This window comes from Melopsittacus undulatus, chromosome 3 (assembly GCF_012275295.1).
Source record: "Melopsittacus undulatus isolate bMelUnd1 chromosome 3, bMelUnd1.mat.Z, whole genome shotgun sequence".
Classification (NCBI taxonomy): domain Eukaryota; kingdom Metazoa; phylum Chordata; class Aves; order Psittaciformes; family Psittaculidae; genus Melopsittacus; species Melopsittacus undulatus.
In genome coordinates, this window is record NC_047529.1 from 116,664,119 (window position 1) to 116,691,939 (window position 27,821).

Here is a 27,821-nt window from a genome sequence, read left to right on the forward strand (position 1 = left end):
TGCTGGTCGGATTGTTGGCAACTCTCTGAGGCAGTACTTTTGCAATGGATTAATTTAAACCTCATTAGTGGAATAATCTCATGCTGATACAAATTAGCTATCTAGGAATTACTGAAGTAGCTATGCTGAAAAGCATGCAACCTCCCTAGGCTTGTTTTATCATTCCCCTGCAATAAGGGGCAAGGGAATAAATGATGATGTTTATAGTTTTATGGAATAAATAGGGGCCTATAAAGAAGGATTTTGGGTTAGGTGAATTTTGCAAACTGGAAAATAGAGTTTTTGACATCTTTTAAGCTGTAAACAGCTGTATGATGTGAAATCTGTTTGAAACAGAGCAGAGTTCAGCACTCTTACTGGGATCTGTCCGGTTAGGCAATGCTGAGTCCGTTGATAAATATGGAAATGAAAGCACATTTTTTCTGTGGCTAATTCAAGTTAAAGCAGATTCTTGGGATACTGTGGAGTGCCAGGCTATGAACCAGGTAGGCAAAGAAGCACTCACCATTCGCAGTCACTTGAGGGTTTGAGTCAGGGTGTCTCTATTCTTTGTCTACTTCCCCACACACCTTTTTTTCCCCCCCAATCAAATACGAGTTTCTCTAACCTTAAAACCCCAACATCCATGCTAACAATGAAGTGCTTCCTTTATGCCAGCCTTTGAAGGGGCAGGCTGCCTTTTCCCCCTAGATCCTCTGCTTTCCGAACTGTGTTGTATATGGGCACTACAGAGCTCTTATTGCCATTTAACCCATCCAGGGTTAAATTCTCTCCTCTGCTGTAAACCTACTTAAGGTGTTTAGTTCATTTAAATTCTGCTTGCTTCACTGCTCTTACCCAAGCTCATATACCTTGGCTCAGACACATCTATGCTGTCTGCTGATGGATAGCCCCTTCCAAAACATTACCAGAGGAGGATGCATTGCTCTGTTCCTGTCCAACACCTACTCTGTAGGTTCTGCTGTTGCTGTTAAGATGCCAACTCCTCTTCTGCACTGCTGCTGTTCAGATTAGTCTTTTTGCTAAGTCACAGATAAGTAAGGGTGTTACTGGGTTTCAGGGGTACTTCTTCAGGCTTTGAAAAGCATGACCTGATTTATCTTATTGAAGAGAGAATAGTAGTCTCCTTAAGCTATTCAATCTGTATAAGGCTAAAAATTAAGATGCTGAATTCCATTTTCAGGGGTGATGTGTGTTGATAGCCTTTGTCCAGGAAGCAGAGCTAATTGAATATGTTAGATTCTGAATTACTTCAGAAGGCTGCTGTTAGACTGATACTTGTGCTGCATATAAAGGGAAGCATGTTTCAGAGGCAGGGATCAGTTACTCTGTTCTTCTTCCCCCTCGTTCAGCATACTTGTATTGATCTGAGGTACAAAGTCAGATGAGACAGCAAAGGGTATTTATTTGAGTAGCTAAATGGTTGCTTTATAGTCTGTTTCATATTAGGGGTGGGATTAGAATAGGAAAGATGCAATGGCATTAGATGCCAGTAGCACTAAATCTTATTTGGGTGTTTGCCTCTTAAAGATAAGTGAAAAGCTTCTTTGAACCAGAAGCATTGGGAAGCAGACTGCTGTCTGTCAGGAGCAAATCTTATAGTGGATACTGTGCAAAGTGGGGTTTCTTTGGATTACTTATGTGTTCTCTGTATCCTTGTTCTTCCTCTCAAAGTTAATAAAAGAAAGACTTTGTTTCCTGGATTCCTGGGGTTTCGGGTGTTCATGTGTGTGTGAGACAAGCATGGGCACCAATTCACCAACAAAAACTGAGTCTTTCCATGTCTTCCCACCCCTTGTGCTCTTACCCATGAATTGTGTCTGTTTCTCCTTTGATTCCAATGAACCTTGGAGATGTCTGACTCAAATAAGCTTTGTGAGTCTAGAGGTCTGCTTGCTTCAGTGCTGAAAAACCACAGCAGCAACCAGAGGGCTTGGGTATTGATTTCTGACCTGCGCGGATAACGTTATCTCATCTGTTGGTTGCTAAATACGGCCATCTGTAGGAAAGGTCATGTTCTCAGGCCTAATGAAGACAATCACAACAGGCAAATAACAGAAAGGAGAAGTCCTAATGATGACCTGACAGGGTGCTATGTCCCTGCGGACAGGCAGAGCCAGGCTTCAGCAGTGCTGGCCATGGCCCTTGCCTGGCTCCTCGTAGTGATACATTTGGGTCGTTGCCTCCCTTTTTGGATAAATAATTAACTTCTTTTGTGTTCTGTTTCATTCTCTTAATGGTTCCCTTTTAGTCTCCTGCATCTGCCTTTAATTGAGATGAAGCCTGAACTTCGGAAGTTCCATATGAGAGGAAAGTGATGGAAAACTTAGGGCGGATTTGTGCTAGTACCGGATATTTCTCTTCTTAAAAATAGACAGGAAGAAGGAAGTAAATGATCCTTCCTTTGAGCAGAGACAATCTTAATGCTTGGGTTAAGTGTGTTTTCTGTCTGTTATGTGTGGAAAGTAAATAAGGGCCTAAAAAGTGAGTATTGTGACGCAGACTGAATTGGTTACTAAAGTGGGAGTGCTGCTGCAGCTGAAGGAGGTGGGGTGGAAGTGGCATTTCATCTTCATCCTACGTCTTGTTTGGAAGGGAAAGTGGATTCTCACTCGTTTTGGAGAACTGTAGTTAATTTGTATTACTCTTCTTGGAACAATTTGTATTTTGCTTTTTCTAGGTGGAATTTTATTATTCAATGAATTGAGTTGAGTTTGATTTTGCCCTTTGGTTTGGAGGGGGCTTGCTACAGACTCTTCCATTTTTATGTATTAGCCATCACTGCAATGAGTAAACCTGGCAGCCTGTTGAGTACTTCTCAACAACTATATGCAGGTATTAGCAGTAGAATCTTTATTTAGTGCCATTCATATAGTTTATGGGAAACCAGGCATTTTTTGCCACGTTTGACTAAGTGCTGCAGATTGAAGTGTTACACACAAGTTCTCTCTGTAACAAAATACAGTTAAAAATGTACTGTTTGTCTACCCTGGCTGTGTAACACATATCTTAGCTTCTGCATACCCTCAGGGGAAGGTTTCTGTTGAATAGAGTGCTAGTATATGGAGCTGTGTCTGAGCAAATCAGGCAAAGGTAGAATTCTGTGGGATATTCCTTAGTCTTCCCCTTTCCCTGACTGCCACACAATCCCAGAATCCCAGCCTGGTTTGTGTTGGAAGGGGCCTTAAAGCTCCTCCAGCTCCAACCCCTGCCACGGGCAGGGACCCCTTCCACTGGAGCAGCTGCTCCAAGCCCCTGTGTCCAACCTGGCCTTGAGCACTGCCAGGGATGGGGCAGCCACAGCTTCTCTGGGCACCCTGTGCCAGCGCCTCAGCACCCTCACAGGGAACAGCTTCTGCCTTAGATCTAACCTGAACTTGCCCTGGTTCACTCTGAACCCATCACCCCTTGTCCTGTGGCAGGGCAGAAGGAGCTCTGGGTGTCTCTTAATCTGTCTCTCAAAGGTAGGAGTAGCAGAGCTAGGAGGGTGGGACACACATCCATAAGAGTAAATTGAGTTCAGGCTTTGATGGATGACATCATGCTGCCATCTGTATGATAAAAGCATGAAGATGATCTGCACTGATAAGAGCATGGAAATGGACAGTAACCTAAAAGTACAGTTCTATTTTGGACAGTGGCAATGTAAAAATGTCAGTTTTGAATCCAGCAGATCTATTCTTGTATTAAAATATTACTTGCTAAATTTAGTGCCAGAGGACTGGTTAAAGTATTGGAGAATGAGCTGAGTTTTCTCTGTTGTATCAGCTTTGAACAGTCTATTAAGTTTCCATTGTTTATATCCATTTGAAATCCTGTCACTTAGTCATTTTGGAGAGTTACATGAATAATTATTTCCCTGGGCCTTTTCTTTCCCTTGATATTGATCTATTTAGAACAGACAAATCCTTTCCTCTGAGTAAATCGAATAGGAAATACTGTTAATGCTGAAAGAAAAATAAAGGTTTGGGGTTTTTGTACAAAGCTTTTTCTGAACTTTTAGCCTCTTTATTGGCAATGCATCAGGTGAAATATTGTGAGTAATCTGCATCTTCAATGCAGCCTTTCAACACAACCAAATCAAGGTTGTATTGCCTTATAAATAGGTTGTATTTCCTTATAAATAAGCAAGTTCTTTCTGTACAAAAGCCCCACTTCTCTCTGCCTCTGGCCTGAATTTGGTAGACTCACTTTCTCCCAAGTGCTGCAGTTTTATCCCATTTTAAATGTTTCTACACAATTTCTTGGTTTAGGAATTTCCCAAGAGAAATGAGGAGAAGCAGTGAAGCAGTTTGAGGTGTTTGAAAGCTGATTTCAAGTGATTTATTTTGCATTCCCATTTTTCATATCCAGGTTCTCCTGTGATTCTTTTTTCCCCCCCACAATTATTTCTAATCCTTCTTTTTTATTTTCAATTGAGAATTAACCAAATTCCAACCTTTTAAATCCTTCCTGAGTTTTCCTGCTTTGAGACTGAAGCTAAAAGCAAGCCTTTACTGGAGACTCCTCAAAAGATAGGACACGATTGTTTTGCTGTTGAAGTTTGCAAAGAGGAAGGTGAGAAATGAGCATTGGTCCTGAGGAGACAGCCAGAAGATGTGTTGTAATGTCAGGAGAGACTATCCATCTTGTCACTTATGGACTTCTAGATCCAGTTCTAAAACATGGTTATCATAGGATAGTTTGGGTTGGAAAGGACCTTAAGATCACCCAATTCCACCCCCCCTGCCGTGGGCAGGGATACCTCCCACCAGAGCTGGCTATGGACTGAATTGGACATGGGAATTCACTCTTTGTGAAGGAAGTTTTGCATCAGTAACATGACATGTTTTGCATTGAAAGAACAGATCACTTGATCTCTTCCAGATCTCTCCAAATCTGTTGATGGTTTAAAGCAAGGCTGCTCATTTTGTTCTTCCTTTTTCACTCCCCTCTCCCAGGTTGTGTTAGATCCTGTCCAAATACTTAATATGAATTGATAGTGTGTTCCCAGGTAACAAATTACATCTGTCTCTGAAAATGAGTCAATGTAATCATGACAGATTAATGAAATAAAGGGGAAATACATTGCTGCAGTCCTGGGGAACATGAGTCAATATGCTTCATGTAATTATTTAATGAAACATCTCTTCTAGTGCACTGAACCAGCCTAAGATACTGAATCAGTCGTATTTACGCAGGAGGAAATAAACTTCCAGTAAAAGCTGGTGACCAGAAGTATGCAATTATGCATTTCCAGAAATACTCATTGAACCAGTCTGCTTAAATTTTAATCAGACCTCTATGTATGAAACAGTCTTGATAAGAGGGAGCAGGAAAAAAGAAGGATTTTCAATCCATCTCATTCTCCAAACGGCTTTGAAGTTTTTTAGCTTATTACGCATGGAATTGCAAATGTAAAAGTTCACAATCCCAAATCCTGTGTGCTGGCTTAATTCTGGTGTCTGAGAGCCATGTTAGTACCAGCCCAGAAATACTACATTGATACCAAAGCTGGCGTAAGAAGAGTATGATGTGGAGATCAGGTAGTCAGGCATTTGAATTAAGGTTTGTATAGTCCATGTGAGAAATGTCAGAGGACTCATTATCAGCATGTGAATTCTTATATATGAAAGTAAAGTCCTAGGAAATGTCCTGTTACACTGAGAAAACATGAGTTGCCAGGTACGTCCAGTGGTTTTTGGCCTTCTTTATTTATCTTCCTGGTGTGTCTAAGTACTGCAAACTGTTTTATATCTGAGACATGGGAGCAAATGTGTTGCCCAGGATCATAAGTAACTAGTTTGTGACTCCAGATGCTGGAGTGAATTCAGTAGGTGCCTGGCTATGTTCCACTCAACATTAGATTTGTGTGGTTTAATGATCAGTGCCTGACACATTTGTTTTTCAGTCAGCCTAAAATAGCATCAGGATCTTCAGGGATCTGGATGTGCAATAAACAGCCTGTCATTTGAAGGCTTTACACATGTATTTGTAGACCCATTCAATCTGAAAGTGGAGTTGAGGAATGTTAGTGGATGAAGATGAGCACATATATCCATCCCTGAGAAGGGCCATTAACCTTTTCATGTGTCAGTCTCTCAGGTGTTACCTGTTTGTTATGGATCCCCTCATGTCTTTGGGATTTGCAGTTATGAATGCTGGTGCTTTAAGTCAGATTCTAATGGTCACTGTGCTTTGTCCTTCTAGGGCATCAGTAGCCTCTTCAGTTCACTTAAAGTGGTCAGGCTGCTTCGGCTGGGTCGTGTGGCTCGGAAGTTGGACCACTACATTGAATACGGAGCAGCAGTCCTGGTCCTGTTGGTGTGTGTGTTTGGTCTCGCAGCACACTGGTTGGCCTGCATTTGGTACAGCATAGGAGACTATGAAGTTATCGATGAGGATACAAACACGATCCGAACTGAGAGCTGGCTCTATCAGCTGGGGATGTCTATAGGAACACCGTACCGCTTTAACACATCGGGCTTTGGGAAATGGGAAGGTGGGCCAAGCAAGGATTCAGTCTACATCTCCTCGTTGTATTTTACAATGACCAGCCTCACCAGTGTTGGATTTGGGAACATCGCTCCGACTACAGATGGGGAGAAGATCTTTGCTGTTGCCATGATGATGATTGGCTGTAAGTATTTGAGGTTCTGTCCCTCACACACAGTGGCAGCTAGCTGTGTGTCTTAAATACTGATATCATAAGAACATCTGGAATCATGTCAAATGTTGTTATGCAGTTTAAAGTATTTTTAGTGGCAATATAGGTATTTGTTGTTGGTTAGTTGTAAAATTGCAGGTCAGAGTATTGCTGTGACTAGCAAAAATCCAGTCATTTTTGAAGCAATATTCTGTCAATAACTTTCCCATATTCTCTTGTAAGTAAACTGTTAAATGTGTAAAGCCTGAAGTGTTAAAAATTAACGGCCCATGGTGGGCACAGATAACCTTTGTGCTGCCATTTGGTAGGTGGCAAAATCTGTGTGTGTCTGAGCTGTATGTGTTGGACAAGTGAATTGGTGAGTGAGAAGAGGTCCAGGAGCACATTGGAAGGCAGAGACAGCAGATGTGCTGTAGAGGTCAGAAACCCCACTGTGGGCTGAGCATGCAGCCAGGTGCTGAGGCATCTGGGGTGGTACTGGCCTCTGGTGCCTCTGGGTTGTATTTCCTTGTCACAAGGGATTCATATTGCCAAGCTGCCCAGCTTTTGTCCATGTTGTCACTTCAGAGGAGTATCTGCACTCAAAGTGCCTTGAGAGCTGCTTGGAATTAAGAGCCATATGGTGGCCAACGTTCATATTTTTCTAGGTAAGATGGAATTTGATCCAGAATAAGGGGAAAGAAGTCTACTTTGTATGTGGAAGAGCATATAATTCTATGGAGGAGGAGGGAAGCTTCTGTATGGCAGTATTACATGCAGAGGTGAACAAAATCAGTCCTTGCAAAGCAGAAAATTAAAACCAAATCTATAATGAAAGTCAATTTAGCAGCACAGTGCCTGTTATGATAGAAATGTGAAGCTCTGATTCTAATGTGTTATTTTACAGTGAAATTGCATACTGAGAGTATATGTGCAGTGTTAAGCAGGCTGAAGGTTAGTGAGAAGTATTAAGCATTCTTGGTCGCTCAGGGATCGGGATATTTCAGCTATGAAAGTTGTTAATTTTGTTGTTCTAGCTTTTTCCATTGCTAAGAGTCCCATCATCCTAATAAAACACCATGTAGCAGAAGGGAAATTCATATAAAACTTGGAGCAAATGCTGTGGTTTTCTCATGAGAAGTGGGGCACAAAACAGGCTTCCAGATGTATTTCCTGATGAAGGTGCCTATTTGATAGGAAATATCCTGACCATTTGCTATCCTGATCATTGGGTTGTGCTGATGGTATTATCTAGACAAGCATAGCTGGTATTATTCAGTATTATGTATACTAAATGAACATAACCTTCATAAAATCAAGAATGTACATGGGGATGTTTTGGAGTTGTAACTGCTCCAGACTCCTTCACAAAGGAAAATGGGGTGGAAAGGAAAGGAGTTTATGTAAGATGAAGGTTGGTAGATACCTGCTCTGGATTCTGAAATGGGCTTTCCTTTCAGCAAGTTGTAAAAAGCAATGTTCTGGCAATTTTAAATCTCATGACTGCAGTTATGTTTGAGGAAGACAATTCTGCTTGTGTTTGGACCTCTGAAACCCTCCATTTGTAACCCTATGGCTGTCTGTGTGTCTGAGCACCTTCATCCTGGGATCAGCTGCTTGGGAACCGTTAGGGTTGTTCACAATACGTGTTTGCTGGAATGAAAACTAAGGAATCCACTATTAGAGGTTACCTCTCTGGATTTTGTAGGGTCTTGATTGCTTTTAACATGCTGAAGCTTTGAGCTGTGGTCATTCCTCAGCATGGGAGGAACAAAACAGATCCATTTCATTTGCAGCTATTTAGGGCTCAATTGTTGATAGACATTCTTCCACCATAAACTTTTATGTTAAACCAGTGCTGTTCTGCCTGTAGAATAAGGTCTCAGACATGGATCTGAGCTTGAACTAGAGCTGTCTTAGAAGAGTTTTGTGGGATCTGTTGGGAACCTGGAAGGTTTTCTGGCTAAAGCTTTTTGTTCTGTGTGTCAGAAAGATCCATATCAGTCCCTGGCCAAGTAACATGTTTGTCATGAGCTGAAGTACTTGCTTATAACACAGTTGGTGGCTGCATGTTCCTGTTCTGATCCTCATTTTGCAGATGCCAGATGATCACATAGATTTGTGCATGGCATTGACAGGGGCTGTGAATTGCCAAAGCACCAGAAATAAGTCATTACAATGTAAGTCTGCTAATGTGTTACTGCCCACTAACAAGTGGGAAGGGTATGTCATTTCTTGTTTATCTTTCACTGTTAACACTGCATTCGTTTTAGTCCCTACCTAGTGATGCATTCTGAAAAGCCACTGCTATTTTTCAGTAGCACAGGGAATGCCTTTTTCTTTCCATGAAGAACATAGTGCCTAAGTTTGACTGCCTAAAACCCCCAACTGAAGATAGGTGGGATTTGCCAAGTCCATCCTCAAACACATCACTCTGTTAACTTCATCCCTGCTAGAGGAGAAGTCTTTAAGAACTGTGTGAATTTATCATGGTTTTGAAGAGGCTAAGTATAGGCTGGACAAAGATAGTCTGTATGCTTAAATATACAGTCATGTGTGTATATTTAAATAGTGCAGTGAAGTAATCCATACATTTTCTGTATAGAATAGAAACAGCACTTGGAGGATGTCACTGAGTTTGTTTACTTGAGTAAAGGCAATATGTTAACAAGATTGGTTTTGAGATGCTAATACTGCTGTGACAGGGACAATGTGTAACAGGCACATTCATATGGCAAAGGGATTTCAGCAGAATTTTACTTGAAATAGGCTGGGAATTTTTCATAGGAGGGTAATTTTTCTCCCCTTTGGGCTAATTTACCTCCTGTGGATAAACAGTAAAACTTCCATTAGCCTGATGGGGATAGATTTAGATGAGCAGAAAGAAAACTGTAACGTTTCCTTCTCTTCCTGTGTTCTAGCTTCTGCTTGCATTGAATAGCACTAGGTGCTGTGTCAAATAACTGGTGGCTTGTTTAAACACCACTGTGGCCAGTGAGGCTCACAGTCCTAATGTGATGAGCAAGGTCAACTTTGAAACATTGATCTTCTCTTTATTTGCAAAAGGAACTGAATAGAATGGATTTGATTGTGCAAAGGTGTATCTCTGGGGAAGGCTGGACATGGTGTGTGGTGCTCCCCTGAGCAGCACTGCCAGGTGGTGCAGGGCTTTCTGGTCCTGGTTTCTAACCAACTTACCATTTAGTTTTATGTTGGTTTCCTTGGTTTACTCACTGAGTATCTTGAGTTGTTTCTCAGGAGGAAAGTCACGAGTAGCAGCAGTGCTTTTTGAGTTTGACCCTGGGGTGTTGTCTGTGGAGCCTGTTTCAGGAGAGGAGTTACTGTGGGAACAAATGGTGTTTAAGGCATTTATTGCTGTCTTCTCCACTGCCAAACTGAAAGGCTTGTGGCACAGTCAGCACAGGACTGTGGTGACATCCAGACAGGATCCTTGTGTCAGAAGGCTCAGAATATTGCAGGTATTTGAAAGCATAAGCAGTTCCTAACTGCTGTCCTTCTATGTGTATTTAATGTGCTTACACGCAGAGAGATGGTGTTCATACTCCGTAATTATGTTCCATCTTCTCTAAGACAAGATGTGGCTTTCTCTGCTGCTCAGCCACTGATAGATCCCCTTCAGCTCCTTGCTTGCTCCCTGCTTACTCCCTATGTAAAGCCGGTCGCATAGCAGAAATACATTCGTGTTACATTACCTCTTTGTAGACCCATTGACCACTAGTAATAGTACTTTGCCATAATGCCAGATAGCTATTTTTAAGAAGTTAAATTAAATATATAAAGTAATAAATCCAGGTAACTTTGAATTACAGATGTAGAGATATGTTAGTGAAGCTGCTCTGGACCAGGAGGAGTTTTGACTGACTGCAAATGTTGGCCTAGTAAGAAGTGGAAGGCATGTGAGCTTGTAGAAGAGGGGGTGGTGGGTATGTGCTGTTAGCTGTGTGTAGACACTGGGAGGGTGTGATGGAGGTGGATATTGGGTGTTCAGCCTGGGGTTGGTTGGTTTTACACTTGGGCAGAGCTTCAGAAAGCATGGCTTGGCCTCGGTGGTCTGTGCTTCTGCAGGGAGGTGTTCCTGTGCTCTCAAATGAAGTTGGCTCCATGTGCTGTCCCATTGACCTCAGTGTGGCTGCAGGTGTCAGGGAGGGAGGAAGTGTTTACTGTTGGCTGTTTTGCCATGGGTAGGTGCAACCCAATGAGATTTGTGAGGAACTGCAATACTTACCTTGTAACTCTAAGGATGTGTGGTCCAGGGGTCAGCTCCAAGGGAACATGGGTTGTTGATAAATGCTTTTGATTCTTGACCTCAAATGATGTACATCTGTCTGGGAGCAATGAATGAGCCAAAAAGAGAGATGAAGCATCCAGGGGCTGCTCATAAGGATTTCTGTTCTGTGGAGGCTTGATGCTATTGCTGAGATACGCAATTCATATTACTGTGTAGCTGTTTTTCCTGAACATATGGTAAATTATAGTTTTGTAAAGCAAACTGTCTTCACATCTGTCAATGAACTGACTTGCATGGTGTTGCCTCCCTTTATTTATTGAGTGTACGTGTATGTAGAGAGATGGATGAGTGCTACTACTGGAAGTAAAGGCAATTAAACCCTCAGCTTCATTTTAAATGAGTCAAAACATATTTGCTTGTCCCTTTTCACAGATGGCCACAAAATTGCTAATTAATAGGGAATATGTCTACAGGAGGATGCTTGAGAGAGGCTGATGTTACAGAAAACCAGGTTTGAAACCGCTGTCTGGGTCTGGAAAGACATAGAGTTTCCATTTTTAATATGGGGGGGAGAAAAAAAAGCCATTTGAGTTTTTAGTTCCTTTCCCTGTGGAGACATGTGCCTGAAAGTAACAGTTCTCATGTATTTTGTTCAGTGAAGCTGTTGTGTTGGGTTGTGTGTTGTTTGGTGTTCCTAAGCAATAGTGGAGGACTTTCATTTGCAGTTTTCCTATCAGGGCACTGTGTCAGCAATCCCCACGTGGTGCAGGTGGAGTAGGGATGAACAGTTCTAAAAATGCTTTGTATTTTCTACTTCTAACTTACCCCAATGCTCATGGACACTTGTCTGGATTTTGAGCAACTGAGCAAATTTTATTGTTTCTGGAGCCTTTGTAGAGAATCACAGAATCAGCTAGGTTGGAAAAGACCTTTAAGATCATGAAGTCCAACTGATCTTTTGTTGGTGTTCTCAGTTACACCAAAAGACCCAAAGCTTTTGGTGTTCATGCTAAATTCCCCTTGTTAGGTAGGAACTTCCTAGAGCTATAGGGTTTGGCTCATCCAAAGTATGAAGTTCGCTGAGGAAGACACACATGTTTGAATGCTAAACTAAATAACAAGTTCCCCTGAATGTTGTAACCGGACCAGGTAGTGATGTGATCATGGAAACAGAACAAAAGTAGGAGTTAAAAGGTCAGGCTCATGGACAAGCATGCTCTCATACTGTAATAGATAGTCAGCCACTGAGTTCATTAATCACAGCAGACCAGAGACCGAAGCCATTCATCTTCACTGATCCTGTGCAACACAAGCATCATGCGGTCCTGCAGCCCTTCAGCTCATCTGTGATTAAGGTAGACACGGACCCAAGGAGTGTGGAACGGCTGTCTCAGCATTGTTCAGCTTTGTGAATAGCTTCTTTCTCATTAGATAGAAAGCCAGGGATGAAAACATAGTGAGGTAATTATACTTACAGTACTCTTGCTGAAAGGAGCAGAATTCTGCCTTAGTCATGTGGACATCCCTCTGAACTGTAGGAGAATCCTGGTGGCTGGTATCCTGATGGACAGGTCACTGTTGCTCCTTCACAGCTCACAGGGAATTAGTGTGCTTTGGTGACCCCCAGCAAGGCAGGAAGTATTTAGAGGCACATGTGGACAAGGAGAGACAGGAACTGATGAACACTAGACTGTTGCTATGAAAAAACCTGAGTAAAATTCAGCTGCTTTGCAGAATTGTGTGATGTTGTTCCTGGGGCAGGATACTCCCCTCATAATGCAGTTCACAATCGTTAGAGCAAGTGGATGTGGCCATGCTATGTATGTACTTATCAGGTATGTATCTTATGATAAAAGAAACATAGAAACATAGAATGGTTTGGGTTGGGAAGGACCTTAAGATCATCCAGCTCCAGCCCTTTGCCATGGGCAGGGACACCTCACACTGGAGCAGCTGCTCCAAGCCCCTGTGTCCAACCTGGCCTTGAGCACTGCCAGGGATGGGGCAGCCACAGCTTCTCTCCTCTTTCACTCTGAACCCATCACCCCTTGTCCTATGGCTGCAGTCCCTGATGAAGAGTCCCTCTCCAGCATCCTTGTAGCCCCCTTCAGACACTGGAAGCTGCTCTGAGGTCTCCACGCAGCTTCTCTGCTCCAGGCTGAACAGCCCCAGTGTTCTCAGCCTGTCTTCATACAGGAGGTGCTGCAGCCCCTGAGCATCCTCATGGCCTCCTCTGGTCTTGAGATATGTACTCCTGGTACCCCTTTTAGGGGATGGGGCCAGGGGCATGTTGCAGTTGGTTTAGGTGGAAGTTGGTGGCCTGAAGCTGAGGGTCAGCCGTGTGCCAGGGTTTGCTGAGGGCATCACTCGGGCTAAGCACAAGGGCCTATGAGACTTCAAACACAAAGCACCTTTTTCTCTATTCATGGTTATTGCAAGTGCAGTGTTGTGATCTGGGGACATGCTGGGAAAGGAAAGAGAAACCTTGCCTTGCTAAAAGTGGTCTCTTGGGTAGCTGTTGTCTGTGACTAACCCTGGCAAGGTGACAATTCTCCTTGTTTAAGTAGGGACAGTCTTGGCAGATCATTCCCTCACAGTCTCTGCTGTGCTTTATTACTCCTCACTGGATGCTAGTCATGGTGTTTGAAGAGCTGGTGTGTTACTGCTATAATTGTTAAGCACCTGTTTGGGGTTCCTTAATGTTACCTTGCTGGGATGCTTTCTGCAGTCGAATGAATCCCACAAGTGTCATGGGTATGTTTTGCAGCTACAGTTTCAGTTTTCCAGTACAGTTTCCAAGTTTCAATGAAGAGATAGCACCAGCAGTTTCCCTGGTGGTTGGAATGAGGCTGTTAGGGCAGGATTTGGTCTGGTTATCTCTAAATGTGAAAATGCATCAGTTTTTCTTGCTAAGAGTAAAGGAAGGTTAAAGACCCACCAGTGAGCCAGAGTCTGACCTGTACTGAGTTCCATCATTGCTATTCAATGCAGACAGGGCATGCTGGAGAGACGTGGTCAGTGCTGACACACATCAGAACACAGCAAGCTCCAAACCCTCAATTTTAGCTCTTCAAGTTGCCTCCTTTGGATAAGGGCATTTAAGGCAAGCAGATTTTTTCAGGATTGCTTCTATTGAAACATAAGACACTGATGTCAAAGCCAGCAGGAGGGCAGACTTTGTGTGATGTGTATGTAAATGGTGAGCTCCATCTCCAGGCTGAGATGGACTGGAAGGTTTTGCTCAGCTTCACGCCATCAGTGCTAATGCTCTCATAAATCTGCCTGAGCTAACAACCACGGCTATATGAGGAGTGGCCCATTCATCTGGGGTTAGTCATTTCCTCACCTCAGCACACTTCAAAGTGATATTTATAGAAGAAAGAACATGGGCTTTGGGAATATATTAATATGGTAGTACATTGTTTCCTGGCCTGGTTTGGGGAAATAGGCAAAAATACATGAACCCTGTGCGAGGTGTTACTTCTTACTATGCAAAAGGCAGGGAAAATTAGTTCTGTTTGATGGGAGAGAAGATGAAAGCTGTGAAGTGTTGATGGTTTGGGTTTTTGGGCATACGGGGGAGAGTTCACACCAAAGTGATGCTCGAGATAATTGCCTTTTTTCTCTTTGTTGCACAGTGTTTCTAAGTGTTTGCCTGGAATGATTTCACACTAGTGAGGGAGGATAAGGAAAATAAAAGGTATCCCAGCTGTGGGTGACTCTCACCTGATGTCTTTCATATCACATGCTTATTAGTGCAGAATTTTGCTGCCTTTAGGCTGTTTCTGATGTTTCTTCTAGAAGTAGGTTTAAAACACTGAAATATTCTGTTTCTTTCAAGCTTTGATCAGCATCTCAACCAGCTTGGTTTGAATTCTGAAGGAACATCATTAACTCCAGTTAACGTTTGAGGGAGAAGTGGCTGATGAATCCAGGACGTGGACTAAGAGGGCAGAGGAGTGTAAAGGGAAGAAAGGATATTTCAGGCAGGAGAACTGGGGATAAAATACACCCTGAGAGGTTATTTACCTATGAAAAGTACTTCAGGCATCTGCCAGAGCCATTGTTTTGCTATGCAGACAGCAAACCCTGCTGGCTCAGTTTATGGTTTTATCCTTAAATCACTGGGTCATACAAGTGTAACCTAGATGATGATTCATCTTATCGGAATGACATCCTGGATTCCCACCTGTGAAACTGGCAGACACCTATAGCACACACACATTTGTCTTTTCACTCCTGTGAGGCCTTTCCTGAAGCAGCAGCTCTGTTGAATGGTGGAAATGCTGGACAAGGATTTTGTTTTATATTAGTCTGTATTTCAAAGTCCATTTCTATCCAAGAAAAATCAAGTTAGATAGGCATGGGGGGAAAACAAAAGCAAAATAGCACATCCACTCATATGACACATCATGTCACTTGTCATCTAGTATGTGCAACATGACAGAAGAGCTGACGGATCTTCCAAGCATCTTTCACTTCTGCATCAGCTTCAAACACTGTATAGTTATTTTAATATCAGTTTGCTGCTGGGCTCAGACAGTTCTGCTGTAGGTTACAAAATGCTGGAGTAGAGACAGCTTGCCTTGCTGTAATATATATGAAGTGGTTTATGGATCATGGTATGTTCTTAACCTCTCAGATGAGCTGTCTCATGACATGTTGAAGATGCATGAGTTGTACTTGCCAGATCAGTGAGGTTTAATGCTTTTGGCTGCTTTTGTATCTTAAAGGAAGATTTCTCAGTTAAGAAGAATTACAAGTAATGTTCTAGAGGATGCAGATGCTGCTGTGGGTCATTGGAGGCAAGTAACTTACTAATAGGTCCTGTTGCTTGGAAGGAAAGGAGGAAATTTGTCCTTCTCACTGAAGGGTTTCAACAGCCAGTAGGGTCTAAAATGCTAACTGCCTTGTGGTAAGGAATGAACTAGCCGAGGTATTAAGGCCTGACTGCTCTTACCCTCAGCATGAATTAGGAATGGGTTTTTCCTCCTTTGTTGAAATCAAAGCAGTAGCTGTACCCAATGGTGTGGAAAGTGATTCTTCTGGTCAGATAACAGGCAAACCTTGCCCTCCCGTGTCACTGTCTCAAAACAGAAATGGGTTGTTTGATAAGTGCTGGTGAGTGGGATGTTTCAGGGTCATGCTTCGGTAGTTCTCCAGTGTTAATGGAAAGATCTTGAGGGATTTCACTGCACAATAAGAAGGAGGTGGAGATTGGTGACATTTTCAAGTGGTCAGAGGCCAAATAAAAGGAGAGAAAATTGGACTTAAGATAAAGAACTGATTTCTGTCTTTGAACTTGAATGAGGGTTTTGTTTTGTGAGTTATTTTACAGTAAGATTGAAGATTTACTACAAAAGTATGGAAAATAACAGCAGGGTTTTTGAATAATCCAGTTCATGAAGACCTTAGACAGTCTCAGAGCTTATAGGCAGTTTGGTTTGGGTTGGAAAGGACCTTAAAGCTCACCCAGTTCCAACACCTTCCACTGAAGCAGCTGCTCCAAGCCCCTGTGTCCAACCTGGCCTTGAGCACTGCTAGGGATGGGGCAGCCACAGCTTCTCTGGGCACCCTGTGCCAGTATCCCACCATCCTCACAGGGAATGGTCAGGTCTGCTTTGGCACTTTGTGTGTGTGGTCCTGGACAGAGAATGTCCTTTTGCATCAAACACACAGGTTTGGCAATGATTTTTCTTGGAAATAGCCCAGTATCCACTAGGATATGCCCGTTCTGATGTGCCCATTCTCCTGTTTCCAGTTCTCTTTCCTATAATGGGCCACCAGTTCCGTCCTCCTACTTTTCCTTCACTTCCTTGCATAAACCCTCATTTCTGGGCCTGTCAGTGCTCTGAGCCTATGCCATCCCACACAAACAGCTTCATCCCTTCATCCTGGTTGAGGGGCTGTTTTGGGAGGTTTTTTGTGTGTTTGCACAGAGAATCTCATAAGAAACAAGGCACTGCAAAAAATACTTGGTTTGCCTTGTTCTGCCCCTTTGCTTTTAGAGAGGGAAGTTCCTGTAGCTGCAATTCCTTCAGCTTCTTACTCTTTAAACATTTGTTGGACTTCAAGCTTCTCCTTGAGTTTGGTGCATTTAAACAGAGAGGTGAGAAGGTGGTTTCCTGCACTGCAGAGATGCACATAGGCTTTGATTTGTGGATTCACTTTTGTTTGGAATATTTTAATTCTATTTATTCTTCCTTAGTAAAAGCATTTCTTCACCTGACTAGGAGAAGAAGACCTAACTGTGTGGCATCTGTGGGCTATTGCACTGTTCTGATCTGCTCATGCAGAGAGAATGTCTAACACTGCTCTGAACCTTCTTCTGTATATAATGGTAAACTTCAGTGACAGGAAGCTGTGAGGAGTTGTGTGGAAGAGGCATTGGGATCCAGTTGCTAGTGGGGCAGCACAGGGGAGCTTGGTCCCACACCCAGCTGAGGTGTTGACTTGTGGTGTTACCTTCCATAACCTATTTTCCCTTCTTTGTCCTTCTCATGCATTAGACTTTGTGCAAGGAGGCAAGGATGGACCCGTCTCTCAAAAGGGCATCAGTCTTACCTTGAGCTTGAAGGCCTGCTCAAATGCAAATAGGTGATACTGCAGATACCCACTGTAATGGTATCTGGTCTACCCACTAATCATGATTCATAAGTTGACTAGCTCCTGAGCCATCCCCAGGCACAGCTCCATGCATCCAGCTGCTTCCTCAAGTAAAGAGCAAGTCCCCTTCTGTGCTCTCTCAGCCTCCTTGAAGAGCCTGTGTCCACCCATTGGAGGGCTCTGGTCTTGTGAACCATCCTGCTTTGTCTCTGTGATTCCAATGTTATCTCCCTGTAACTGTACATAGCCTTTCTAACTCTTCTTGTTTGTTCCCCATGCTGCCTGCATTGGTGTAGGTGTTTCTGAGAGGTGGCTGAGCATGATGAATCCCCAGTACAGGCTGGGAATGGCACTGGGGTATGCTGTCAGACCATGAGGAAGCTTTCTGGAACAACAGGAGATGGCGAGAGGAAGGTGGTCAGAATTTGTTCTTTATTCCTCACTGGTATAAGAGAAGACAGCACATCCTTGGTGAAGACTACAGCAGACAAATCAATCAAAGCTTCTCCACTTGTGTTTAGAAGTATGGGAACAGCAGTACCTGTGAGGCAGAGATCAGTGTGACACTACCAAGCATCTTCTGGGGTATGACTTGAAGCTGCCAAGTGGAAGGATACTTCCATTTCCCAATGGTGGCATCAGAAGGTTGTCCTTTCAGGGCAGTTGACAGTCTGCATTTTGGGCTCCTGCTGGTGTGTTAGTGAATGCTCTGTCAGGTGTGAGATGGAAACATGGAGTTACTGAGCTCTCCTGGCTGCTGGGCTGTGTGGGTGGACAAGAGGGGAACAGGCGCTGAGAGAGGGAAATAGAACCTGAAGCTGAAACTGAGCTTTCTTCCTTTCCCTTTGCAAACTCTTGAACTTCTTTGACTGCTTCCCCAAATAACCTGAATCTTACCCAGTGCTTTTTGAAGATGTTGTTTCCTTGTTATAGTTACAGATCCGTAGTCCAACAGAGGAGCAATTCTGCTCTTCTTCAGTCTTTGTGGCTGAAAAAGCATGGTTTGAAGCATGATGCTTTGAAGCAGATGAAGACTTGAAAAGGGAATTTGAGATATTTATGTGAGGAGTTGTGTATGCTGGGTTATGAGGCAGGTATGGCCAGTTGGTTGTACTGATTTTATCAGGTTTGATTACTATTGTGAACAAAGTGTATGAGATTCTGATCATGATTATGCCAATATAAGGGATATCTCTCTTCATGAGGGTATAGTTCAGATCCAGAACTGAGTTGTCTTATTCATATGCAGGCTTTAATAATACACAAGACTATAAGGAGAAGACTGTTGTTTTATGGGACTATTGTGATCTCTCCTTGGGCAGTCAGACAGAAGAAAATGCTCTGAATCATTACCAGTTTGGGTTGAAATGGAAAGTGTGATGCAGCAAGCAACTACAGCAGAAAGGTATGAATGGTTCAGTACGTGGAGTACTGGTGATTGCAAGGGTTCACAGCACAGTGAAATGGGCACCTCAGTAGTTCAATGGCCAGTGAAATACTGGGGCAGATAAGACATTCAGAAAAGCAGGGAAGATAAGGAGCCTGAGGGCAACCACACTTCTCAAGCTGTTGCCTTCAGTCTGCTGTGAGACTTGTCTTCTTGTGCATTATGGGGGTACCTGTGGTAGAACTGGTCAGGAATGGAACTAACTTCCCAGCCTTGTAAGCTTTTGGTGTTGGGTATTGCCAGGTATGCCATACAATAGGCAAACATAGTGTACTGTCCTGGTAGGGCTTGGGGCCATGGTCTGTAGGCTTTAAGGTAACACTGGAGGTGGCTGAAGAGTGAATAATATTGGGTGAATGGACAGTGTGAAAGAAGCTGCTTCCTAGAAGGAGGCAGTAGGGGCAGAGAAAAAGACCTTGAATATGAGTCTGCTATGTTTGTGCATGTGTGTGTGCCACTACTGTTGCTTTCCTCCTGTGATTGCTGTCTCTGACCCTATGTTGCCAGAGTACTGTTTTATACTTGGAAGAGGAAAGCATCTGGTTTTGTACCTTGCAGTGATGCACACAATGGTTGATATGCAGTAATACTTGCCCAAGGCTGCACAGCCAAGTTTCCCACTGGTTGCTAACAGGAAAGTTTTGCCCTTCAGTAGCTACACAGGAGTACTTCTCTTTTAAACAGCTGTGGAGGACCTTACCACCAGTTGCCACTTGCCTTTAGGACCAAGTACATTCCTGTAAAGCAGGGCTACTTTCTCAGAAGGTCTGCTTTTTGAAACACCCATTAATTACAGGTCATTTTAAATGCAACAGGACACTTCTCATTGTTCAGGAGGCTGTAGATCCACCTGAAGTAAAACAAAGAGCACCTGCTGTAGTTATAACTGAGAGACAGCAAGTTTCCTCCTTGGTCTCCACTGAGCCCATGTTCAGGGTAGGTAGGGAAGGCAAGCTGCTCTTCTGAGCCCCAGTTCTGACTGCTCAGGTCCTCTAGGAGAGATGCAGCATGTAGATGTGCCAGCTGAGGAGACAGTCAATACACAATCCACAAAGCTGTTCACCGGGAGGATCAGGTTTTACTTCCTGGCAGGTTTCTCCTCCACTGGCTCCAACTGTGTTGTTCCTGAAGTGTCCTGGGAGGAGTTTCAAAGGCTTTGACCATGCAGGAGCTGCCAGTGTTCTGAGAGCTTTTGCAGTAAAGGAAGGCAAAGCATCCTTCATCGATGGGTTGGATTCTTCGGAGGCTGGCTCAGAATCTCTGCTTGTAAATGCACTTACTCTTCCCTCATAATGTTATAGGGCAGATTTTCCAATTGGGTTCACTATGACTGTTCAAACAAGACGTTGCCTATTGACAGAGGCTTATTTTGTGTGCTGTAACACCATTTTTCTGTTAACCCTTGGCCAATTATTGACCAGTATTTTCATGGCTGTTTGATAGCTTGTGTTTTAACTTCTGCTTTTCCCCACTTGGTACATGGCAAACCTGACTTTATTGTTGCTAATTGTTGTTAAAGAATTATAACTGTCTATACTGGAACACCTTGACCTTGGACAACAGGAGATGACAGGCATGAGAGGATGTGATTTTTCAAGCTAACAGTGTCAATGGCACCTAAGCAGGATATTTAATAGAGAAAATAGATCATAAAAGTTGAAATGTGAATGACAAACTTGACTAGAGAAGTCTAGTAGCATAGCCTAGTTCTGTCAGCTTAACCCCCTGGTTATTTGTGGAAACAACTGCACTCTCAGTGCTAGTATGAATTCTTCTGGTCCTGTCAGGAAAGAGCTGCAACGTGCAGATATGCAGTCTCTGTAGTGTAAGAGATGGCTGCACCTTCCCAGTATCAGCTGATAAGCTCAGTGCTGGTATCAGTGCAATAACAAACCCATCCTGTTCTTTTGTATCCCTTGTGTGATCTCTCTGCTGTTCCTGTGTTGTGCCTTTGTGTAGTGAATACACCGGGTGTGCTGTAATTCTGACTGCAGACTTCAAAAATCACAATCAGAGCGCAAGGATGATAACAACTACAGCTCATAAATGGTTTGGCAGCAGGACCAGGGCAGGGATTGTGCCCCTATTGTCAGAACTGGTGAGGTCACACCTCGAATCCTGGTGTTCAGCTCTGAGCCCCTTACTACAACAGAGACATTGAGGGGCTGGAGCGGGGCCAGAGAAGGGCAATGGGGCTGGTGCAGGGCCTGGAGCCCAAGTGTGATGGGAACGGCTGAGGGACCTGGGGCATTCAGATGGAGAAGAGAAGGCTCAGGGGGGACCTGATGGCTCCCTCCAAGTGCCTGACAGGAGGATGGAGCCAGGAGGGGCTGGGCTCTGCTTCCAAGGAACAAGGGATGGGACAAGAGGAACCGGCCTCAAGCTGCACCAGGGCAGGTTTAGATGGAGCTGAGGGACAATTCCTTGATTGAAAGGGTTGTGAAGCATTGGAACAGGCTCCCCAGGGCAGTGATTGAGTCACCATCTCTGGAGGTATTGAAAAGACATGTAGATGTGGTGCTTAGGGACATGGTTTAGTGATGGACTTGTCAGTGTTAGGTTTCTGATTGGATTCAATGGTCTTAAAGGTCTTTTTCAACCTAAATGATTCTGTGATCATAAGCCAGCTTGATTGTACCAGTGTCTTCCTATTAGAAAGGGGAAAAAACCTGAATCCCCAAAGAAAGAGCTTTTTTATTGATAGCTTTCTGCCTTCCACAGGCTGATGATGTGTTTTATGTTAGTGCTTGTGTACTGAGTCCTTCCTGCCACTTCCCATTTTACTGCTATTATCTGTCTGCTGCCATCATGATAGTATTAGAAACAAAATGTAGCAACACCTATAATTAGGGTTGTCTACACATTTTCTTTCTATTTCCCATTTGGCTCATATGTCTAACTTTGTAAATCTATTTCCAAGTTGAGATAATCAAGGTCAGCCACTTCTGAGAGCAAGGGTGTTGTTTGTCCATGTAACAAAACGGGATTTTGATCTTCAGAGCACATATATAAGAGCAGCAGGGCTAGAAATTGAAATATGACAGCAAGTGAATACTCACAGAGGAGAATCCTTGACAGAAAACAGAGCCTTCTTTCAAGAAACCTGAGAACAATGTGAGGACCTTTAATAGCAACCCATTGGAAAATGCTGGCCTTGAAAGAGGCACAAAATGATGCAGTTATTGAGCTGGCCATATGCATAGTTTAATGTCAGTTAAAGTGCTGAATAGACATAAAAATTATATGTATTGCCTTCTCTGGATGAATCACGAGAGGATTAATCATGGAAGATAGGGAAACAGGGAGGTCACTGACTTCAGTGCAACTCAGAAGATGGGCATGTTTAGCTTCTGAAAGTCCGGCTCTGAAGACAAGCTAAAGCATGTAAAACCCTTCAGCTGCCAGTGCCTGCAGCCCAGCCTAGCAGGCTGACCACATCCACAAAGTATGAGGAAGCAGCCACTGGGAGAAGCAGCATGTGCTGGGCATCCAGCTGCAGGAGCATCCCCAGACATGGTTCACAGGCAGCTCTGTGCTAGACCTCGCCCAAGCTGTTTTGCTATGCACAGGGATTTGTTAGGTCTGTCAGCCACGTGTGCTTGTTGGTGTGTTTTGGATTGGCTAAAGTTGGAGCTTTTTGCATTATTTTGTTTGCTGAAATCCTTACAAGCATCCTCCTTTGTGTCTTATTCGGGCAGTACATCCTCCTCTGCTGTGCCCCTCTCTAGCCCACTGTGATTCCAGAAAGCATTCCAGTGCTTCATTCCAGGCACTGATTTCTTAGATATGTGGGACAGGCCATTAAGTGAGTTAGTTGGTGATGTCTGTATGTTGCAATTAACCCAATTATGGGTTTGATTACATTAATTAAACTCTTGTCCTAGACATCAGCTCTTTAATCATTTGCCTTCGGGCTCCCCCTTACTTGGAGCCTTTCTGAAACCTGGCTTGGGCTGGCAGAGTTGAGGAGTAAGTGTGTGATACTGACATGTATGTGTCAGCACCAGCACTGCAAACACTTTTTCCCCTTCAACTTAACCTCTTACTAAAACCCTATTGTAAGAATGCCATTGATAACTTCTATACAGCTGTCCTTTGGAAGTGTGACTCTCCTCCAGGGTCATGGGAGTTCACACTGCTTTGCCTTTTTGGTACCTGTGTGTGTTGTGTGTTAGGCTTATGGATGCTGTGCTGGATGTGCAGACACTGAGAGGAGAAGTCTTGCTTGGCTGCTGTAGCATTAATATATGTATATTTCCCCCCCCAGTACAGTTAGCTGGTTTGCATCACTGTTTGTTTTAGAGAGTCATTGACTTGTAAAGGGACAGGGTTTGGGGACTGAGCTATAGTGAGCTACAGCAGAACCACCAGTGGCAAAGCATGGTAGGAAAGTAAGGGTACTGTTTCTGAGCTATATGAGATACTCCTGTCTTTGGTAGCCATACTGACATGAGCAGTGAATTTTGGTGTGTCTGCTGTTTAGAAAGCCTGCAGAGGTCTGGTGCAAAAGGACTAATGCAGAAACTATGTTGTCTGAATGGATTATTGGAATGGGTGACAAACACACACAAAAAAGGAGGAATTCAGCTCTGTGTGTGTGTGTAAAACAAGTATTTCTACTTGCTGAGTACTTCAGTGTGCCCCTGTGTTGGGGTCTGGTCTGGTGGGGCACTCAGCAGCCCCATGTCATTGTTCCCACCGAGGGTGCTCTGCAGCCTGGTGTACCAAGCCTCAGGTTAGAAAGATGCTGTTCAGAGCTGAGAAGCACTTCAGATTGATGGCACTTTCCCAGTGAATGCCTGTCCAGGAGGCTGAACAGCAGCGAGCCTATGGAAGCTGATTCCTTTATCCGCAGCCTTATCCCTTGTGATTGCTGTGACGATTAAATAACTCCAGAGCAGAAGTGTGAGTGGTGTTTGCCTTGAGCACTGTGCAGTGCTTCCTTAATGAGCTTCACACTTCCAGTGTGCAGTAAGGGTCAGTTGGATGGGAGGGAGAGAGGGGCGGCCATGAGGGGGTAGGGGAGAGCAGGGGCCGCCATGAGGGGTAAGGGGAAGTCATGGCGGGAGAGGAGGACGGCCGTGAGGGGAGATCGTGATGGCAGAGAAGAGGTGGCCATGAGGAGAGAGCAGGGGCGGCCATGAGGGGTAGGGGAGAGCAGGGGCTGCCATTAGGGGTAAGGGAAGTCATGGCGGGAGAGGAGGACGGGCATGAGAGGTGAAGGGAGATCACGATGGGAGAGGAGGGGTGGCCATGAAGGGTAAGTGATGATCATGAGGGGGACTGTGAGAGGAAAGGAGGGGTGGCCATGAGAGGTGAGGGGAGAGCAGAGGCAGCCATGATGGGTTAAGGGAGATCATGAGGGGAGAGCAGGGGCCGCCATGAGTGGTAAGGGGAAGTCATGGCGGGAGAGGAGGAGGGCCGTGAGGGGAGATCGTGATGGCGGAGAAGAGATGGCCATGAGGAGAGAGAAGGGGCGGCCATGAGGGGTTAGGGGCAACTGTGAGGGGAGATCGTGAAGGGAGAGGAGGGGAGGCCATGAGAATTGAAGGGGGGTCATAATGGGAGAGGAGAGACAACTATAAAGGGTAGAGGAAGACGATGAGGGGAGATGGTGAGAGGCAAGGAGGGGTGACCATGAGGGGCTAGGGGTGGCCATGATGCATGGGTAGTGAAGCGCAGTTGTGAGGGGAGATCATGAGGGGAGAGCAGGGGTGGCCGTTGGATGTGAAGGATGGGCACGAGGCATGTGGGGTGGCCATGAGGGAAGATCATGAGGGGAGATGAGGGGTGGCCACGAGGGGTAGGGGCAGCAGCTATAGAGTGTGGGCCACTGTGGGTGGAAGATGAGGTGCGGCTGTGAATGGGGGTCATCAAGAGCAGCCATGAGGGGAGATTGGTTTGCCCTCAGTGCCATGGGTCAGTGGTGGGCTTGGCAGTGTTGGGGTAATGGATGGACTTCATGATCTTAAAGGTCTTTTCCAACCCAGTTGGTTCTATGATTCTGGGATTGTAATGTTGATGAAGTGGTTTTGGGGTTTTTTTGTTTGTTTGATACTGGTTGGAGTTTTTGTTTTGTTTTTTAAAGACTTTTATTAACAGTTGTCCTTCCTACGTGGAGTATGGATCAAGGCAAGGAAAGGTTTTATATCAATTACAACTTAATTCTGTTCTAACTTTAGTCTAGCTGGAAATGTAAGCCTATCAGACAGTACAGGGGTACTATACAAGGATAATGTAGGAAGGCAAAAAACCCTGATAAGAGATTCCACTGGATTTTGGGATCTTTACACATATGTGTTTTCTCCCTCCTGCACTCAGCTTCGGATCATGGGAACAGAGTCCTAAGGGTTCTGGTTTGTGAGTCCTGATGGTGATTCCAGTCAAAAATGGTTCACTGAACAATTTCCTGCTTTCCTGTGCCCTTCTCAGACTGCACTAATGTACAGTGTGGAATGGAGCAGTGTTTAGAACTGTTGAAGATTTCACATCTCTACATTGTCAGGGGTAGAAGAATAATGTCAAACAGGAAAGGCTCCCAGTGAAATAGCAGCTGGAGACAGAAATGGTTCAAGATGCTGGCAACATGCTCAGAGTCAGTGTCTCCTCTCCTTCCAGCTGTGGAGGAGTGATCTCTAGGTGCTGTCCCTAGTGGCATAGGGCAAGTGGATGTGCTGTGAAGAGAGCTGTGGTTGTGCAGAAGCTCTTGAAGCTTTCTGCCAGCCTACAGGGTAGCACAAAGGATTTACCCGTCGCTTTCACACCCTGCTTTTGACAACCTGTTTACATAGGCTTTGTATGAAGGATACGGTTAGGACCCAACAGTTTTATTCTCTTCAGTGTCCTCTGCAGTAATCTGTCTGGGTTTGTTGTTTAGTTCCCTTGGCTTGTTCTGAAGTGTTTATTCTTTCGTCTTTCTGGCTTATTGCCTAAGCTTTCAGAATGTAAAAAAATGGAGAAAAGTAAATAACAATCTTAGAGTATTTGCTTTAAGATATAAAAAAATGAGCAATTTATTTTCATTAGCCTCTAGCTAAGACAACATTCTCACCGTGCTATTTGTTATTACAGGCACTGTGTTTCACTGCTCTGACTTGCACACTCTGAAGTGTCTTGCATTGCAGTCACAATGTCGACGCTCTTCAAACAAAGCTTTTAGGGATGTTTGTTAGCCACAGCTCAGCCTACTGCTGGAGCATTTCACTTACAGGTCTTAGTGGATGCTGTCTTAAACAGGTTCTTCATTAAGCAGCAGGGTTTTGGTATGGTTTCTTTTTCCTGGAGAAATGCAGGTTTACTCAGAGACAGTGTTTCTGTGTTCTCCTGGGAGCTGGTTACCAAATGTTCAGAGATTATCAGTGCTTGTTAGCCTTTAGAAGCTGCAGAAGGTTCTGGACACAGGAAATGAATGTTATGGCCTGCAAAGGAAATAAGCTGAGAGGCAAAGGGCAAAGCAAAAGGGGAAAAAAAGCCCCCAACCTCTGCTGCTTATCTCATTGGTGCTAAAAAGTACTGCAGGTACAGTGCAGGAGCCAGTGGGGACTAGAGCACAGGGGACAGGACCTGAGTTGGCACTTCTGGGCTGAGTTCCCAGCACTGTCACACACCGTCCTGTGTGACCTTCTACAGACTGCTCTGTGTCTCTGCTTAGCCTGCCTTGCCCCTCTAACTCTTCTCATCTGACTAGTATGGAATGTCTTTTACTGTGCTCTGTACATACCATACCACTGTCTGGCTATTCCCTACCTCTGCAGTGCTACTGAAGGGTATCTTCTTGACTTGGAGGGTATTGGTATCGGTAAAGGCAAGCCTGTACACAAAACTGGATGTTTAAACTCTCTCTGTATTTTCACCAGTTCAGGTATCATCTGGTGCTCTGGGTTCCGCATTCCCAATCTCACCTATATTCCTTTTCTGCTCCTTCATACCCCCTCTTACTTAGGCTTGCATCCCTGTCTTTCCCTTTTCTCCCTTCCTCCAACCCATGAAGACTCCCTGTTTTCTCAACCATCTAATTTAACTTTGATTCCCTCCTAGTCATTAGGCTTCTCTGTTGAGGCCAAGAAGGTCTGGCAGCCTCTTTGATGGGTCCGCTAAGCTGTTGATTTAAATTTTGCAGGCTCTGTGATGCAGAGAGACTGCTAAATCACTGCTCCCATAACAGGTTTCTGGAAGGCTGGAAGAAGACAGTATTGAAGGGAAAACTGGAAGAGATGGGAGAAAACAGGAGGGCAAAACTTCTGGATGGAAGCATGAAGAATTTTGGGCCAGGTAGATGACAAGAATTTGGCAGTAGGAAAAGGTTCAAAGAAGAGGATGTGTGTGTATGTGTAGATGGAGAAGGCAGATAGACTGTTACCCATCAGAGGAACATGTGTCAGAGGGAGCTGAAACCATGGTGACTGGCTCCTGAATGCTCAACATCAGGAGTGATATTTAGGGACAGCTTCAAGAGATGCTTGTCCAGCAGATCTAGCTGTGTGATTTGCAGGTAGGCTGTCTTACGTAAAAAACAGGCAGGAGAACAAACAAACCAAAACCCTAAAAACAACCCCCAAAACAATGAAACCACCAACGGGGCTGTGTACCATTCAAAGCATGTCAAGTGAGCTTGACAGAAAAACATTTTAATAGCCTGGTGCTCATGTGCTGGTTGATTACAGCAACAGATCAAATATGAGTATTCTGTCAAGAACCATTAATATCTGTCAGCTGGTACTAGCTATGGAATATCCCAAATTTGAGCTGTTGAACAGCATTCTATCCTTGCCTTGCTCCTAAGACCAGTAAATCAATACTCATGGCGGCGCACAGAGCTTACAGTCTTCAGTGCACATGGCTTTTAAAAGAGGAGCATGCAGGTTATTACCACAATTTGTTTAAGTGCTAAAATA

The 27,821-nt window shown here is 44.2% G+C and overlaps 1 protein-coding gene across 1 annotated transcript in view; it reads left to right on the forward strand.

Moving 5' to 3' along the window:
- The window catches only part of KCNH1 (potassium voltage-gated channel subfamily H member 1), a 162,451-nt gene that overhangs the window by 41,215 nt on the left and 93,415 nt on the right, over window positions 1–27,821 (forward strand). The window contains exon 7 of the mRNA XM_034060831.1: window positions 6,190–6,619. Within this exon, the coding sequence (XP_033916722.1) occupies window positions 6,190–6,619 (430 nt within the window). The remainder of the gene's footprint in view (window positions 1–6,189; window positions 6,620–27,821) is intronic.